Source organism: Erithacus rubecula (genome assembly GCF_903797595.1).
Source record: "Erithacus rubecula genome assembly, chromosome: 14".
In the NCBI taxonomy this organism is placed as follows: Eukaryota; Metazoa; Chordata; class Aves; order Passeriformes; family Muscicapidae; genus Erithacus; species Erithacus rubecula.
Window position 1 is genome coordinate 10,234,713 of NC_136666.1, and position 17,858 is coordinate 10,252,570.

The 17,858-nt window shown below is 38.5% G+C and overlaps 1 protein-coding gene across 1 annotated transcript in view; it reads left to right on the plus strand.

Moving 5' to 3' along the window:
- The first annotated feature begins 6,910 nt into the window (after positions 1–6,910).
- The window catches only part of IL16 (interleukin 16), a 38,674-nt gene continuing 27,726 nt past the window's right edge, over positions 6,911–17,858 (plus strand). The window contains exons 1-2 of the mRNA XM_079317781.1: positions 6,911–7,241; positions 16,402–16,455. Of these exons, the coding sequence (XP_079173907.1) occupies positions 16,406–16,455 (50 nt within the window). The 5' untranslated portion in view covers positions 6,911–7,241; positions 16,402–16,405. The remainder of the gene's footprint in view (positions 7,242–16,401; positions 16,456–17,858) is intronic.

Below are 17,858 nucleotides of genomic sequence, written 5' to 3' on the forward strand. Positions count from 1 at the left end.
AGTAACTTTTAGCCTTGTTGGCATAATTTCTGTGATAAGCTCCCAATTTATTTTAATGTGTTTTGTGAATTTCATGCCAAAATGGCAGTTGAAATTTACTTCTAAGACCTTGTTGTTGAAACACCAGCCTTGGATCAAATTGGGAATTCTGCCAGAAGTCACCATATTGTGAGAAATATTGATGATGAACAAAACATTTTTAGTTCTTGAATCAAACTAACTTACATTAATAATTTAAGCAGGTTGCTGTGGTATTAGTTGAATTAATTTCAGGAGTCCCAAGCAGGCATAGTTGAAACCATCAGCATTCAAGCTCTTGGACAGAATGGGTGGCTTGAAAGGCAACTAAAGAATGCTTCCTGCTGTGTTGCCTTGGAAGGGGAAGCCAATCAGGATAAAAAAGGGAAGGGCTGAGTATGAAACTGCAAATCACAGATTCTTAGTGCAGTTAGCTCTGGCCTGAGAAGCCCTTGAAGAAAGCTGTCAGTGGTGGTAATCACCTAGACAAGCATCAGGGGAGGAGACAGCCACCCACAGCTGCATGGCATCACAAACTCATGTTTATCCCTGCTGTGAAGCAGAATATCTAATAGATCATAATTACAAATATGGGGGCTGGGCTAATTTCTTACATAGACTGTAAATTGCCGTAGCTCAGGTGAGGAGTAGTAGTTAACTTTGTCTTTTGTTTTTATGGCAACACTGGAATTCAGTGATCAAGGTAGAGGTAAAAAACAGAGGTCAGCCAAGCCAAAAATCCCCTCTGCTTGAGTTTTGTATCTCTAGCCACTGTTTCAAAGGAAGACAAATCTCTTTCCATTTCCCTGTTGAACACAGGTAATGGTGTTCTGCTCTGCACTTCCTCATGTGTATCATGTGCCCACTCTTCCTTCATTTATTACATCTGTGCATCACTACCCCTACTGGGCATAGCTATTTCATAAAGGTAGTCAGAAATAGATTGTGGATGTTTATTAGGTGCTAATAAGAACAACAAAGAAATATTACAGAGAAAACTTTTTTCATTGTTCTTAAGTGTGTTGGCATTCCAAAGTTTTCCATGAAATTTGTCTACATATACTTTTTCTCAAACGGTATCAAATTCCACAGGTTGAATAAGTCAAATTAATAATTTTTATTAAGTAAGACACGAGTTCCCTAGACCTCATGCCTTTTCCCCACATTTGTTTTTCAGAAACAATTTACATTTTGTTTAAAAGGAACGCATTAGTTATCTCAATAATTACATGACCCCTGTATGGCATCACATGGATGACCTTTGATACAACATAGCTTATTGTTCTCATTGCTTGTTGAAAATTTTGGTGCTTGCAGAAGTAATTGGAATTCAACATTTCTATCTGCCCCTTGCTAATTAATATCTAATCATGTATCAGCTGATGGTGCCATGTTGGGTGGTTATGGAATTCTGTCTGGAAGTGCTAACTGATTTTAAACAGTGCCACACTTGGGGACTACTGAACTGTTTCTTCTGAACACTGGGCTTTATACAGCATTCAGAAACACCAACACAAATTCCTGTTTCCTATGAAATTAGCTTAACAAGGATTTGGGGAGTAACCATGCACTCCATGGTTGATGTGTGCGACCTTTTCATCCAAGTAATTATTTCTGAGAACAGAATGTTCATTCATGATGGAAAGAATTGAGGCAAAGTCAATTTGTACCACACATTTGGCCTGTTACATGACACAATCATTTGCTGTTTGGTTTTAGAAGTTAAGCACTACATATAATCCAACAAATGGTGAAGGTTTTTTTTGTCAGGTCCATGTAACCTATAAAATCTTAGGTTTTCTGCAATAATATCAGGTTACTGTTATAGCAAAAAATGTCAGAATTGCTATAAATGCCCAATAATAATTTTTCAAATATATTTGAAGGTATTCTACAAGAGAGAATTTTTTATCATGCCAGGGTAGGTCAACAATTTTTGCAAATGAACAGTGTAATTAAGTGACAACAATCCTCCTGTGTAACTGTCATGAAGAAAGTATTCATCGTCTGGAATTCTATGTGCTTCAGCATAACAGCATGCTATAAAAAGTTTCCTGAGAATGGCACACTGAAGTTGAAACTGAAAATATAAGCAATAAAGGAGTTCCTAAAGAGTTCAGAAAACACATCCATGAAACAAAATTTACAGAGAAAGAGAAGAACACAAACTAAAGATCTTTAAATTGTATTCAGACTTGCAGAACTACCTCTCCCTGGGGAGAATCCAATATGATATTAAGCTTCTGCAGGTGAACCTACGTTACTTTCTGCACAGAAATAAAAAATGATCATTCCAATTTAGTAGACAAATATAGCCACAGTTTTATTCTTCCATAACAGTCTACAACGTTTTGTGTTGATACATTTCTCCCTTGTTCATTGAAGCTAAAATGTTTGCTTGAAAGAGCTTTTTAGAGATCAAAGAGGTTTCACCTTTGCCACCATTAAAAACAGTTTGTCTCATACAGTTCCTATTACTGCAAAAAATATACTACTAAGGTAAAGCCACTGGTTGTGGAATAAAAGTGTATTGGGTTCAAGCCTCACATTTCATTAAGCTACTTAACATTTGCATGCTGAGTACAATCAGGACAACACATAGTAAGTTACAATTAATAGCTTCCCTTAGGTAAAGAAAACAAACCATGAGTGAGGTAAATTCATTTCATCTGATCTTGCCAATTACTTCATTGCATTCTTCCAGTCCAGGACATTAATGCAAAATATGAATGACTAAGCAGGCTTTGGAAAAAAGAGCTAAACAGAAACGTGCTCCCAAAATTGATTAGAAGAGTATTAAACATTGAGATGAGATCAGCCACTTTGCCAAAATCAGTATATCACTGCTGTGATAAATTGCATAGAGCAGAATAAACATTCCAGGAAATTCTAATTACCTTAATGATGAACTTTTATGTAACCATATTTGTGATTCAAATGCATCTGCCTTCACATTCCAGTGCTCTGATTTCTGCCTCAGTATGTACACAGACTGCAAAGACATCACAATGCAACAATCTGCTGGAAGAAAATGAAACAACTTCTTTAGTCTCTTACTGCAAAACACTCCTCAGACTTCTTATAATGGTTTTCTAAACTCTTCCCACCTTGTTGCCATCTGTGCTAAAATGAGTGGATGCCAGAATTGGACATGGAGTGCTCATTTAATGCTTTATTCAGTAGTAAGGATCCTGTTCTTCCTTGATGCTTTTTGGCACATGCATCCATTTTCAAGGCTGCATCCAAGACCTCAGTGAAGGTGGGTGGCCTGGGGATAGCTGGAGAAAGGAGTCACATCCTCAAACCCCACTCCTGCTCTCATTTCTCTCTGCCTGAGCAGTTTGAGAGCAGAACAAGCTGTTCCCCTGTGCCCAAGGAGGCAGGGAGGGGAAGATGGAAAAGTCACATTTGGTGCATAGAACAGGCTTGGACTCAGTAGTTAGACTAAGAGCACCTGGGAGCTGCTTTTCTGAACTCAGCTGTGAGAGGATTGTTCCACACTGCTCTGGAGAGATTGACACTCTTCTTACAAACTGAGATTGATTTTCTCTGTCCTGCCATTCTGCTCCTCTAGGCAAACCCTAGCTTTAACTTTACCTGCTCTGGCCGTACTTGTCCATGTAGAGTTTCAACAGCCAATTGCCATTAAATTCTTTAATAAAGAATGATGGATAAAAGTATAATCTTAGAGTTATAATCTAGATGTTTATTTTGAATGTCATAAAATGTCTAAGAAAAGAAATATATTATTACTCAGAAAGTTGTCAAGACTAAATAAAAAATTTCAAACCAATGGTTATTTTGAGCTGGGAAGGATATTAACAAGAGGAGATCCTGAGACCTACACCAAAACTGGGGTTAATTTAATCTATTTGCTACTCATGTGGAAAGCAAGCATGCAGTAGCAGAGACAGCATAATTGGTAATTATGTGATCTTTTAGAAAAGCCATGACTTAAAAAATACCCAACAGCAAATAAAACAGAACAAAAGCCTAAAAGAAGGGACCAAAAAAGATGGTAGCTGAAATTTAGTACAGGCAAGCATGAGGTAATGTGTACTAAAAGGAACAATTTGAACTACTCATATACACTTGATGGTTTGCAAAATCACTCAAGGAAAAGATCTAGGCGTTACTGCAGACAGCTTAATGGAAACTTCTACTCAGGGCACAGTAGTGGTCAAAAAAAGCAAACAAAATGTCAGGCTATATTAAAGATGGATTGAAGAAAAATACTGGAAAGAACAACAATGCCACCAGATATGTCAACAAAGTATTCTTCATCTTAAGATGAGGATATTTTGTTTTCTTTATATGAAAAGAAGTGGGAATCACCAAAAAAAGAGAAATTAAATAGCATTTAGGGGCATTGATAAACTACAAAGTGAAAGATATTTAAAAGGTATCAGAATTATGATGTCCTTAAAATTAAGGTTTTTTTTTTCTAAACAATTTCTCTATTTCTCAGTCCTTGAGTTTGCAAAAAATGTTAGCAGGAGAATATCTGTCCCTTTGTCATGTCTACTGAGATAAGGGATGAGATGAGCTTCTTTTGAGCACAAGGCCTGATTGTCATTTTCATGCTGCTCTAGAGAAAAATGGAAAGCATCAGCTCCTCACAGAGCCTTCCTGCTGTGCTGAGCCCAGTCTGCAGAGCCCAGTCCAGGGCTGGGTCTTATCCAGCTTGGGCTCAGCTGATGCCTACACCCAGCACCCTGTGTTCAGCCTTTAGCCCTTGCTCAAATCCAGCCTAACACCCTAACCTGAACTCTTTCCTCCTTTAATCCCTTCCTTCCCTCAACCCCTGCACTTACATCCCCAAATCTCCCTCTGCTGCTTCCACAGTCTCACACGTTACCCCTGCTCTCCCCATGGCTTTCCAGCCCATTTTCCCCTCCTGCAGGCACACTCCCAGCTTAGTTCCCTCAGTGTGTGCTGTCAGGATTATCAACACTGCCAGACCCCCAGGAATTCCCTCCCCTGCTGCACCTACAGGAATTTCCTGACAGAAGTCCTGGGTGCTGTTCACGTTGTCAGTTGCTATTCACAGTAAACATGAAAAACTAAAATCAGAGGTTAATTCACAGCAGGTGAGCACCCCCTTCCATTTCCCCCCTCCTCACCTTGGGGCTTTATCATGCCTCAGTGCATAAATTACTTAGATATTAATTAGGGCAGGAGATTTCTCTCCTAATTAGGTGACATGCCAGGTTGAAAGCTGACCTGCGGATTAAGGACAATGATATATGCCAACCTCTGTGGTTTATAGGGCAGAGTGCCTGCTATAAATAGATGTTAGAATTGTAAATTTAACATTGTTTAGTCTGAGGATAAGTGAGGAAAATGGGAAACTCATTTGCTCAGCAGTAGCAGGGTGTGGAGTGTTGTTTTCTGCCGAGGATTATTTTTATTTTTATTACTAAACTCTTGAGAGTTTAGAGATGTCACAAGGTCCTTTTGCTGTTCTGGGCTGTGAAACCAGGAGAGGAAAATATGAACTTATGCAGTTTTATATAACTTACAAATATGTTTAGCATTTTCTGTGACAGTGAAGGCAGTCAGAAAATTTAACTGTTTCCTTTGTGAACTTTATTTTGTTTGTCTGGAAGTTTGATCTATTTCAGAGCAGGGGCAGGACATTTTCTTACTTAAGCAAAATAATGTCTAATTACAATAAAAAGGGGAGGAAGAAAGAGAACCTGAAGTTATGCTGTGAAATGGCATTATTACCTCTCTAACAGGAAACATATGGAATAGTAGCATGCACACAGGTCTGAGAGCCAGGAATAAGTCAGTTCTGGTCTAGACATGCTGATTCCAGCTGTGATCCTGAAACAAGCTGTTAGGGCTAGAACCTGATTAATTCTAGTGTCCATCTGTAGAGGATGATGAATGAAGGCAGAGAAACTGTCCCACCAGAGCTGTTGTGAGAACAAGGGTTACCCACTGTAATCCCTCCTGTCTAACAGTGACTGGACCCACAGCTGTATCAGAAATCAGGGTGGTACATCCTATGGGAGAGTGCCTTATCACACAGCCCCATTCTCTGCATTCTAAAAAAGAAGCAGAGGAAATGTCTTCATTTAATCCTGTTTTCTACTTCCTACTATGGCACTCATTCATTGTCCTGCTTGTGCTTTCCCCATTGTGGTTATAATTAATGTGGTTAACTAATATTTATAAGCACCCAGAAGATGGAAAGCCTATGTATGATCTATTTAGGGTAATTACCTCACTAAAGGACCTAAACAAATATTGATACAATTCTGGAGAGCAAGGCACTACCCTCACAAAAATACCTCCTTTCATCCTGCCTCCACTCAAAACAATGCCTCCATCTCAATTGATCTCATATGAATAAATAACACTTACACCTCCTTTACTATCATCTCCTTTTGATGCAGCAAAGGGATTCTAGCTTGTCTGTTTGCTGTAGCCTAAATTCTGCCATCCTCAGACAAAACTCTTCCCTCCACTACACAGACTTTATTCACCAAAGAAAAACCTCCCAAAGCCCTTACAGACCTTATGAAAGACGTTTTCACTCACTTGGGTTAAATGAGCACTGTGTGTTTTCTTTCTTCCTTTTTTTTTTTTTTTTTTTTTCCTGGGGGTGGCGCAAAAAGTAATAAATGAATCATTTCAACTTTGGGCGAGAAGTTTAGGTGTTGTATTTGTACCATGCAACTACATAAACACAGAAGGAGCCAGTTAACCGATGAACTGCAGGAATGAGAAGCAATGAGATGATCTAAAATATTTTAACACATTTTCCATATATTAGCACTCGGACTAGTTGTGTTTTGCTTTCTTACAACAGACACAAGTCAGTAAAAGTCCAGAAGGAAAGTCTGAGGTTTTATATTTCTGTTTGTGGTACAGGAAAAGGGTTACGATCTCAGTGGTTGATTCAGTGAAATAACATCTCTTTTATACACATCTGCCTAGCAAGTAGGGCGGTAGTTGGAAATACCCAATCTAAAGCATTAAAGATTTGCTGGCAAATAGCAAGGCATTTTCTGCAGAGGAAAAGTTGTTACATTGAGCAGTCACTTTGAATGCTTAGCAGTTACAGTCAAATATCCAAACACTCTAGAGTTACACTGCATTTATTATTTTCTCAAGTATTTAACACACTGGGAATGGACTCTGCTGCGTATTTCATATCCAAGAAGGCATGATAATAGCAGATTTAAATAAGAAGATACTTGGCAAAGTCAATGGTAAGTGATATTTTTATAGCAAATTATTTAAGCATCATGCAGTCAGCTTTTTGACATGACAGTATGTATTAGTTTCAACTGCTTTAATTTCAGAATTTGAAAGAGAGGAATAAGCCCATAAGAGGTATGTCACAAATTACGTTTTTGTCTGTCTATTCACTATTATCACTACTTTGTCTTTAATTTGTCTGATAAATTTGAAGAAAATGATTATTGTTCAATGATCAGCTTTATGAATTAAACAGAGACCCTCTTCATGCAAGTACCTTAATTTAAGACACTTCTGATTTGCTGTAAAATATTTCTCCTCTTTCTTTTGATGTATATAAAAGTCTGCAGAGTGGATCAGAGACCTTTGTGAGTTTACAGCTTTCTTCAGTTTTGAAGGCCTCTGTATACCTGCAATATTATAAGAGGCAGAAAAGAAATAAAATCACAGATCAAATGATTCGTTACTCGGAAACACTTTTAAAACCACAAAGCATTTTATTGGCAACTAAATTTCATAAATAAGATTAATTAATTTCAAAACCAGATGCAAACGCGAGGATATGGGGTTTAAATTTTTTTTAGCTTCTCATAAGTCCGTTTTCCCCCAGAATCTTCTGTAACCTTTCTACCAATTTCCACTGTGCTGTGTAACTGAAGGCTGTATCCTTTCAATATTTTATTTTTCTTTAAAGAAGCAATACAGAAAAATGTATTCCTCTATGAGAACTAGATAGGGCCAGTATCTAATTATCTGAAAGCAAATTTTCAAACTATTTTGAAGTTAAACATTAATGTGATCATCTACTACAGCTCCAGAGCATAGATGCAAGCAAGACGTTCAAATGCAGTATTTACTCAAATCTCTGTATGAACCAGCCTATACAGGAAATCAGTAAATTGCTCCTGAGTCTGAGCCTCTAAGGGGATATGTATTTGTTTAGTCATGTATTATAAATAACATCTGTAGACTTGAAACCTTGCCAGCATTATTAATGCGGGGTTCCCTTAATAGCCTCCTGTATTTTGCGCCTCATTAGTGACAGATTCAAACAGTGTGAGCCCACAGGAAGAGCTGCAGGCTGGTGCAGCACAGGGTGTGGGTGCTGTGCTGTCCACACTGCCAGTGCAGCTGCCTGGCTGCAGATGGGGTGCCCAGTTTGGGCACTCAGCTCCTGGCCAGCAGAGCCCTGGGTGATGCAGTCACTGCAGGGGCTCTGGAGCAGCCCCTGCTGCTCCTCTGCAGAGGGATTGCTCCCAGGCTGGAGATGGGGACAAAACACTCCCCTCTTCCCCCACTGTCCCTGGGAACAGATGACAAAAAGCTGTGGGGCTGTCAGACTGCCCCAATTATTGCTGAAGGACTGACCTGACAGGGGTGGCCTCTGTCACTTCTACAGCTCCATGCTTGTGGAGAGCACCAGGATGTGATCTGCTGCTTTATTTGCCTCCTGCTGTTATAATATTTCTGCTCTCTGTATCACAGCATGGCACACACTGCATCCTGTGAGATAGCTTGTATGCCTTATCATATGGAATAAGCTTTGTATGCAATAGATTCTGCTAAATAGGGATGGGTTGCAAGAATATCATTACTTGACAACAGTGAATTCTTACTGTTTTCTAAGAGTAATTGTTAATTATTTTGTCCACTGACCTATTAAAAAAAACAAACAACAAACATTTAATTATCTTCCAGTACTTTTCATAAGAGAAATTCTCACCCCACAAGCCCAGGAAAGAAGGTGACCACAAGGCCATAACCCTTTTTCTTTAATAAAGACAAGGATTTAGAAGTGAGGGAAAGCAAACCTTGGGTCAAACTAGCAGGTCACTATCAGAGTTGGAAGGAGGTCTCAGACTCAATTAGAGTCAGTCACAAATGAGCTGGGGCAGATTTTTACTGCTTTATAGTGCATTAGATGTGGTTGGTAAGATTCAGTTATGGGTAGTTTACTTCTTTGCCCAAGATTAATGCTGAGCCTAAACTGATATTGTCCAAGTTTTAACATTCTTATAATTCTAATTTTATGTATTTAGGGTCCTTTCTTTAAGCCAGAAAAAATAAAAAAACCTCTCAACTTATGCAACCCTCAATGGTCTGGGTACTCTTGAGTGTTTATTTGAGCCAAATCTTTAAAGATTCAGTTGATGAATAAAAATACAAAATTTATAATCAGTTTAAAAGGTGTTGAAATAAAAAAGAAAGAATCAGAGAAAGAAAATCCTGGGTAATATTGCTGGTCTAATTTTTGTCTTGGAACACTATTTTGAACAATTACTTGGGAGTTAAATCCCAGAAGAGGCTCCTTCTTTTGGGAAATCCAACTGAGACAAACTGATTTCCATCAGTTCTTATGGAAATCATTATTAGGTATACTCTGGATCAAAAATGAGCATACATAACTAGAGGACACAGGATAATTTGACTTCTCTGAGCACATCTCTGCTGCAGGGTGAGGGTCATTCAGTGGCCAGGTACACCAAGCCTGCTCTAGTAGATGGCATTGTGTTGAGCCTCAGAATGCTGTTTCACACCAACTCTTTGTGTGTATCCAGTCTTTCCAGAGAGCCAGCTCACAAGTCAGACCCAGGTCTGGAGGCAAAGAGCCTGTCCCACAATCCAGTTTATAGCTGCTCTTCAGTGACACCTCTCACTCCATGGTCCTACTGATGTTCATAAAAAATGCTGGGGAAGTGATCATAGATATTTACTGTGCCACAACAACAATAGTCAAGCTTTTTTGGGCCAACACAGAATAAAGGCAAATGAGGACACAGTGATGTTTAAAAGAAATTATAACTAAGCAGTGTAACAATCTATCTGAATGTATAGCAAGTTTTCAAGACTGGTGCAATAACGTCTTTACACTCAGATTTGGTTCGTATTTTAAAAGATAAGCTTTAGCTGGAGTAGGAATAATTTTCATCAGTACAGGAATTACAGGTTAACATTTTCTCTTCAATAGGTTAATCATACTAGCTAATTAGAACAACAACTTCTGGGCTTGAAAACTGTTTCTGTAGAAAAATGAAAACCCAAGATCAGGAATCCTCAGCTGAGAGCTCTCATCCACTAGCTCTAGACTACTTAACACTAGATACTGCTCTGGAGGCACTGGCTGATTTCAAAATCTGGAAGAAACTAAATCCTAGAAACAGACAGTAAATCCTAGACTGGTTGGGATACTGCAGATGACCCCAGCACCATTTATCACACCTATGACCAAGGTATCATCAGATCTCATGAAGCACCAGAAGCATTATGTGCCTTGCCAGGGACCTATTTATGGGACAGATTATATTGTTTCCCTCATAGGAAACCTGTAAAAGAACCTTATTTTTCTGTCAATGGTAATGCTGGTGAGTGATGTATGTGGAGTGCACTGTGACTACAGCCAGTGTTAAAAGCTAAAGTATTGCCAAAAAACAAGAAAGCTGCCATTGGAACTTTATACTGTTATTTTCAACACCACAAACAAAACCTGTCTGCTCAGCTTCATTCTGATTGTCACAGCCTTGGAGATAAGGTGCAGGAGTAGAAATGTGAAGGGTCCTCAAGACTTTTCTAATGCAGACTTAAGAAGCAGCCTGTGTTAAGTAGCTTTGCCTCTGCCAAGCTCCAGGGATGACAAATACTCAGAAATAGCTACGGCTTAAACCTTGTGCTTGAAATGACAACTCTACAAATGTGGTAAAGTCATTTTATCCAGACACAAATATCCAAGAGAAGAGCTTGCATAATTCATCACCAATCCCTGACAATGCTAACTGAAAAAACAAAGAAACAAACAAACAAAAGATCCCAAACCAAACCATAACTACACCCCACTCTGCAATACCTTCTCCCCCTGAAAAACTCCCACAAACAACCCAACCCAAACCAACAAACCCAGCTGCCCATGGAAGACCATGCATGTCATCTGTGAAATGCTAAAGGATAAGAGCCCCTGACTCTGGTGAGCCTGAGATCAGACTGCTGGAGCAAGTGGTGCCTGGACCAGAGTGTGAAATATGGAGCAAATTCTGCCACTGGTTCTCAGGTGGACTAAGTATATTCCCCTTTTCAGTACTTCCATTCATTCACATCTGGCTGTTCAAGAAGTAAAGAAGGCAGCAGCAAAAAGTATGACAAAATCCAACATGGATTCACAGTAACAGATTAAAAAAAAGGGCAGGTCTAAATACACCTTTTAACTGAACTAATGAAAAATACAGACAAACTTTTCATATCATTTTTGTAGGTAGAGTCAATTCAGTTTTCTTTTGCTGTTTATGTTTTTTTCTTTATAAATTATAGTTTAGCTATTGATAATTCTCCTTTCATTCAGCTTAAAGGGCCCTTTATGTCTGCCTACAGTTTAGGGAACTATAAATTAAAGGAAATTCTAAGTCAGATGAAAAAGGAGCATTATGTGGAAAGACGAGGTAAAGTCATAACTTTTTAAAATATTTGTTTAAATTTGAGTGACACCACACAGGAGAGCTCACATAATGATTTTACTACTCTGGTGCTGCATTAAGTTATAAACTGTGTATTGGGTAATGGTTTAAAAAAAAAAAAAAAGATGGACTTTTCCTTCAGTACCAGATATTTAGTAACTTCATAGCTGAAACATAAATATTTAATGTTTCTTAAAGCCCAACATAATGTGACACATAGTCTATGTACACACTATAAAAATATCAAAATAACAATACAGCCCACACCACTCAACCGAAAGGGTACCATTTCTTGCCTCATGCACCCCTTCATGGCTACAGCCAACAAACTTTACACTCATAGTGCTGTACTTTTTCAATCACACACTCTTAACACAATCATTTATGTAAATCACATGGGCTACTTTGTCTATAAGCAAAGCATTGTACGTGTAAAGTAACATATTCTTCATGAAGTTCAAGGATATGTTCTCAAGATGAGGTAAAAATACTTTTTATGAGTGTACTCTTAGTATTAGACCCTCTTGCACAGAATTATATAAGCAGTATTTTACTGCTCATCTCTGGGGCACTGCAACAAGAGAGGTTAGTAATCACAGAGTGGGAGTGCAAGTCATGAAACACAAATGTTTCTGGCAAGACAAGGTCAAGGAACTTTTATTAATTCACAGGAAAGCAATTCATTTGAAATTAGTCTAGGAGGTTGCAGAGCTGGATACCATCATAAAATAGCAGGTAATAAAGCTCACAAAAGGAAGTGAATTTTTTTTAAAAGGATCTGAAGCAAAAGGAGGAGTTCCAAACATATGAAAGCAGCGTGAAGCTGGAAGGAGGGGCAGAAGGAAAAAAGATAAAAGTATGCAGGAGATAAAGAATGACATTAGTACAGAGATCAATGAGAAAAGGATTCCATGGAGATGTGAAGATCAGAACATTATTCCTAGTACAAGAACTGAACAAATCTTAGAGGCAACAAATTTCAAACAAGTACAAGGAAGTACATTTATATGTAACACATGAAACTCATTGCCTGTGGATACTCTTGAAATCAAAAGCTTAATGGGAGCCAGAAATGGATAAATTACAGTTCTATTACAAAGGATTCATTCCATGTGTAGAAGGGAAAAAATATCTTTGTGCTTTCTGGCAAAAATTAGGTACTAAGTAACAAAAGGAATTAAACAGAAATTTACCTAATTTGATATTATAAAATACTTACCCAAGATGGGGCAACTGTAACTTCTGCTAAAACAAGACTATCGTATCATATCATATCATATCATATCATATCATATCATCTCATATCATATCATATCAGTCATATCATCATATCTTATCATGGTATGTCCAAGCATTTTGGGATAATATACAAAACCTCATAGTGCCAGTCTACTGTACCATCAACATACCCAGAAACTCTTCCTGAAAGAAAGCTCTATCTTGATTTTTTTTTTTTTTAAATAGTTAATCCCTTTAAAACAATTGTCATAGTTACTGTTAGAGAATGGTACTGGATTAGCTTGGCTAATATAGTGATTCAACATGCCATGTAGCTGTGTTTTAATGGATGGAAGAGCTGTGTGAAAGTCATGAAACCAAAGACAGAGATGACTAATCCAGCCTGGTTTAGCAGCAATGAGAGGGTGGATTGTCCTGTGCAAAATAACTGTAGTCTGGAATATGGCAAATGTGAAAATTGTGGGTATGTTTAAGGCAAAAGTAAATTATCAGTTTGCTGAACAATGTAAGGATGGGACAAAAGCTTGAGCACTCCAAACTATTGGCTTCCTTTCATATTGACACAAGCTGTATTTGGGGTTGGGTGGAGATCAGGACTTAGATCTGCTTTGCCCAGTACTAATGTCCTGTTTAAATTTATACATTCCTTTTTGGAAAAGGTTATCACCAGTAGCAACAGGCAAAATATTTAGTACTGAATAGTCTGTATAGTTGTCCTCTAGAATCCAAACCTGTGTGTATGGAAAATAATTTGGAGAAAAGAGGGACCATCTCCTGTATCTGCTACAGTTCCAGACACATCCTGATTTTAGTCATGCAAAAGAGAAGAATTGCCATAACTAATAAGTTCAGTGGCTCTTCTCTTTCCTTTACCCACAGGCAATAGACACTAACTCCAGACATCAGAAGAGTTACTCCATTTCATGGTAACTATCCCATGGCAGGATTATCACTCTCCCTGTTAACTGCATTCTTCGACTTTCATTCTGGAGCAGGAGTTGCTGCCCCTTCTGCATGCTATTCCCCTTATCTACAGATACATATTTTCATCCACTCCCCTCTTGGGGTGAAATCTCTGACTGAAATCAAAGACTAAACACCTAACTTCAAAGTGCTCATGATTTCTGCTGCCTTCTTGTTCCACACGTTCATTATGCTTTAGATTTGAAGTATTTCCTTTTATTTGTTTGAACACTCTTTATTTCACCACATTCTTTTCCCGTCCCTCATATGAGAAGGAAGTAAAGAAACCACACTGATTTGCCTTGTATTTCCTATTATCTCATAAACTTTTATCAATGAAGCTCCCTTTTCCACAGGAGAGTCCACATAATTTCAATATTTTAATACAAAATTCCAGTCGCTGATCAGTGTTCATTACCCTTTTCCTGCTACAGTAACTTTGAGCTAAGTAATGAAGATTGACCACAGTATCCAATATCAAAGCATACCATTAATGCAACAAGGCAGGCACAGTTGAGGTTCTCTCTCTCTTTCCTTTTCCTCATGGCTTCTAAAAACCTGTTTTTCTGTTCACCACTGGGCACTGAACAATTACTGTAGAGAGGAGATGGAAAAAACTGCAAAAGGTTAGAGTAAAGCAACATGAAAAAACAGCCCCTCCTTGTGATATTTATGTTTCTGCTTCTGGCCCTGGCAGAAGTCCAGACTTGGAACGAACAAAACTCCCAGTGGCTTAGGGACTGCATTATTCAGCCCATAGTCAGGAAATGCAAAAGCATGTGACAATGGGAAGAAATAAAACAAGCTTTCCAATGCTTTTGAGCTTCCAGCTCAATCAGCTTGGATCAGAACCCAGGGACTGTTGAGATTTTGTGTGAATGAGTTCTCTATTGCTAAACAAAAGCATGTGTGTGTTGTAGTGAAAGACAGTAAAGTGGTAAACAGTCTGTGGCTTTGCTTCCTTGTTGATATTTCTCTTTTACAGTACTAGCACTACATATAAAACCCCATTTTATGTACAAGGCCACTGTCCTCTCTCTTCAAATATGGCAACAAACTCTTTCCCAAAATGCAAAGTGAGCTCCTATTTCTCCTCCTTTCCAGGAAAGCTACCTCATAATTGTTGGATCACTGCTCAGTGCCAAAGCTTGGTTCTTCTGAAAGAGTTGGATTATCTTCTGTGTCATTTGTTAACCATTGAGTCAGGTAAAAACTGTGTCCTTTAGAGAAGTTTTCCTTTGAAATTAGTTTCTTTGGGAACTAATATCCCAAAAACTTAGATGTTAGGAAAACAGTGTCAAATTCTCTTGATAAACATTCAAAATACAGAATGCCTACAACTGGATTATCAAGAACAGAGTTTTCCAGGACTTCTGTAGACACTGTACAGAGCAGAGATTTCATCTTTCCTTTTTCTCCCAGTATGGGAATAATTCTCATGGGACACGTTTGTCTTTACAGCCATGTTTTACCTAGAAGCCATAGGATCCCTAAACATCAGTCCCTACCTGTGCAATATTTTAAACCTCTACTGTAATCCCTCTCCCTCTTTTGCAAGTCTAGTGACAGAGTAATAAAACCAGAACCTTCAAGACACAGAAGACAGAGGGCAGCAGGTGTCTAAGCACTCTCATGTTAACCATTTCCAAGACCAGACAGGGCCAGGTTTATGCATACATTTTCCTGAGAAGCATGAGATTTATGGTTTGTGAGAACACTCTAAACAGGCCTGACTATTTCAATAAACTAACATTAACTATGTCAGATACAATGCTTTCTTTTACAGATTTTTTCAAATTAACAAACACCTTATGAATGTTATCACATAAATTCATTGAGAGCAAGCAGGTTTCTGCAGCAAGATTGCTATCTGTCTGTCTGAGCACAACTGAGGATGAACAGGTGGGGAATGACATGATTTGTGTGATAAACAATTTCCTGAGTCCTTGATCAGATGGGATCACAAAGTTGCAGTCTAGCCCATAAAGGGGAAAGTTTTTAAGAACTGGTAGGTTAAAGAGATTGTGTCCATGGTGAACAATACAGGGGTCTGGCATCCGACAGTGGCACCTATTATATTTTGCTCCTGGAGCAGAATTTGTCTATGAAACTCTTACTAGTTTAATGTTAAAATATCAGCTGAAAAATAAGAGAAACATGCTTGCCATCTCAGCCTGCAACAGAAAACCTTCACTGGGTTAGCACAGACTCTGCTGTTGCCCCAACTCTCCTCAGGTGGGTTTAACATGCCTGAACCCCATCAATCCTTGGACCAGAGAGTGACGGGGGAAAACAAATGACACAAACTCCTTAAATGGTCCTGCCATCTCCGGGTAGCTGGAAGCCTGCTGGAAACAGTCTCCCCAATACTGCATCCCATTGCTTTTGTTTATCTAGCCTTGCTGACATTTTCTTCAATTAGGAAACAATAGCTCCGTTCCAATGTACTGAGCACAATTACTGAAACTGAGTCACGTGGCACCAGGAGAGTGTGTTTTCAATTATTCACTCTGTCTTTTTTTGCCAGGCCCATGAAGAGGAACAGCCTTCTGCAGGAGTCAGGTTTGTCTGCCTCGCTGTTGTAAGTTCCTCCTTTCGAATTTTTATTTTACCATAAGGGTTTTTAATAATAATTTTTTAAATTCAACTCTCTGAGAGTTTCTTACTCTTTATTAGAAAATTTTTAAATCTTTATCTCTTCCTACTGTGGGGAAACCCTGGACATCTGCAATAGTTCAATGCTAATAGTACTGTGCAGTAATGAATCTGAGTAAGATCACAAGATCTAGATTAAATTAGGATGCAAGATCTAGATTAAAAGAGGATGCTGCTAGCACTTGGTAATGTAAAATTCATCTTGCTCTTGCTAGCAAAGTCCTGTCTCTCCTACTGCCTGGTTAACAGCAGAGCATTTGCATTCAATCTGGGAGCTACACCAAATTATTTGTATCTTGTAAATGCTTGGTTTAATATCCAACCAAAAATTTGAACCAAATGGCCACAGCTCAGATCATGTATTTTGTTTTCAGAAGACAGGGTGAGTTTGGGCTTTTAAGATTTAAAGCTGGAAAAATAAAGCTTGGGGGAAAAAAATGAAACAGAGAAGGAACATTTGGTTTGCATTACAAACCACAGACAGCTTCCATCAGGCAAACTGGAGGTATAAGAATGGCAAAAGAAAATGACAAGCAGTGAGTGCACTGGAGAAAAAGATGAATGATTTGAAGAATTGACTTTGAAGTAATTGTCCATGCCATCAATATCTCAAATTAAATTTGGTGGAAGATGGCAATGAATCATAAAGCTTCTCTGGCACTTGTGATATTGTATGCTGTGTAAAATAACATTTCTGGATATTTTTATTGGAAAACTTATAAATTATGTTTTTGGTACCTCCTATATTTTTTTCACTTATGCAACCCTGAATCAGCAACTCTGGAAAGAATGTTGCTTTAGTTAGGACTTGTGATCTAATACTTATAGAAAGAGCAAGTATTTAAATGGAAGTCTTCAGGTCTAGGGTTTATTTTCACATCAGCTCCTGTCTTGCTGTGAGCTTAGGTAAGTCATTCAAGGTTAAACTTGGTCTTTGAGTGGATGGAGGTCTCATGGGGGTGGGGGAGGAGGAAACAGCTGATGGAGCAGGGCAAAGAGTTCTCTCTGCATAAGATAGAATTCCTCAGGAGCATTACAGGGGGATGGGAAAGCAGAATACACTTAGATCCGTGTTTCCTTCACTGTTTCAACAGGTGCTTCTATGTGTCCCTGCATCCCAGATGTTTAGCAGAGCCAGAGAGGCACCTCTTGGATATTTAGTACTGATGGCAGTTCTCCCTTCTTAAGCCCAACAGCTTCAGGCAGAGCAAGAAAGGACTTCATTCTAGCATGCCAGTCTCCAGAGAGCTGCATTCTGACCAATTAAGCTACCAAGTCTTCTGCTTATTCAAATGCTTAATAGCTCTTTTAAAATTCTTCCTTTTAGAG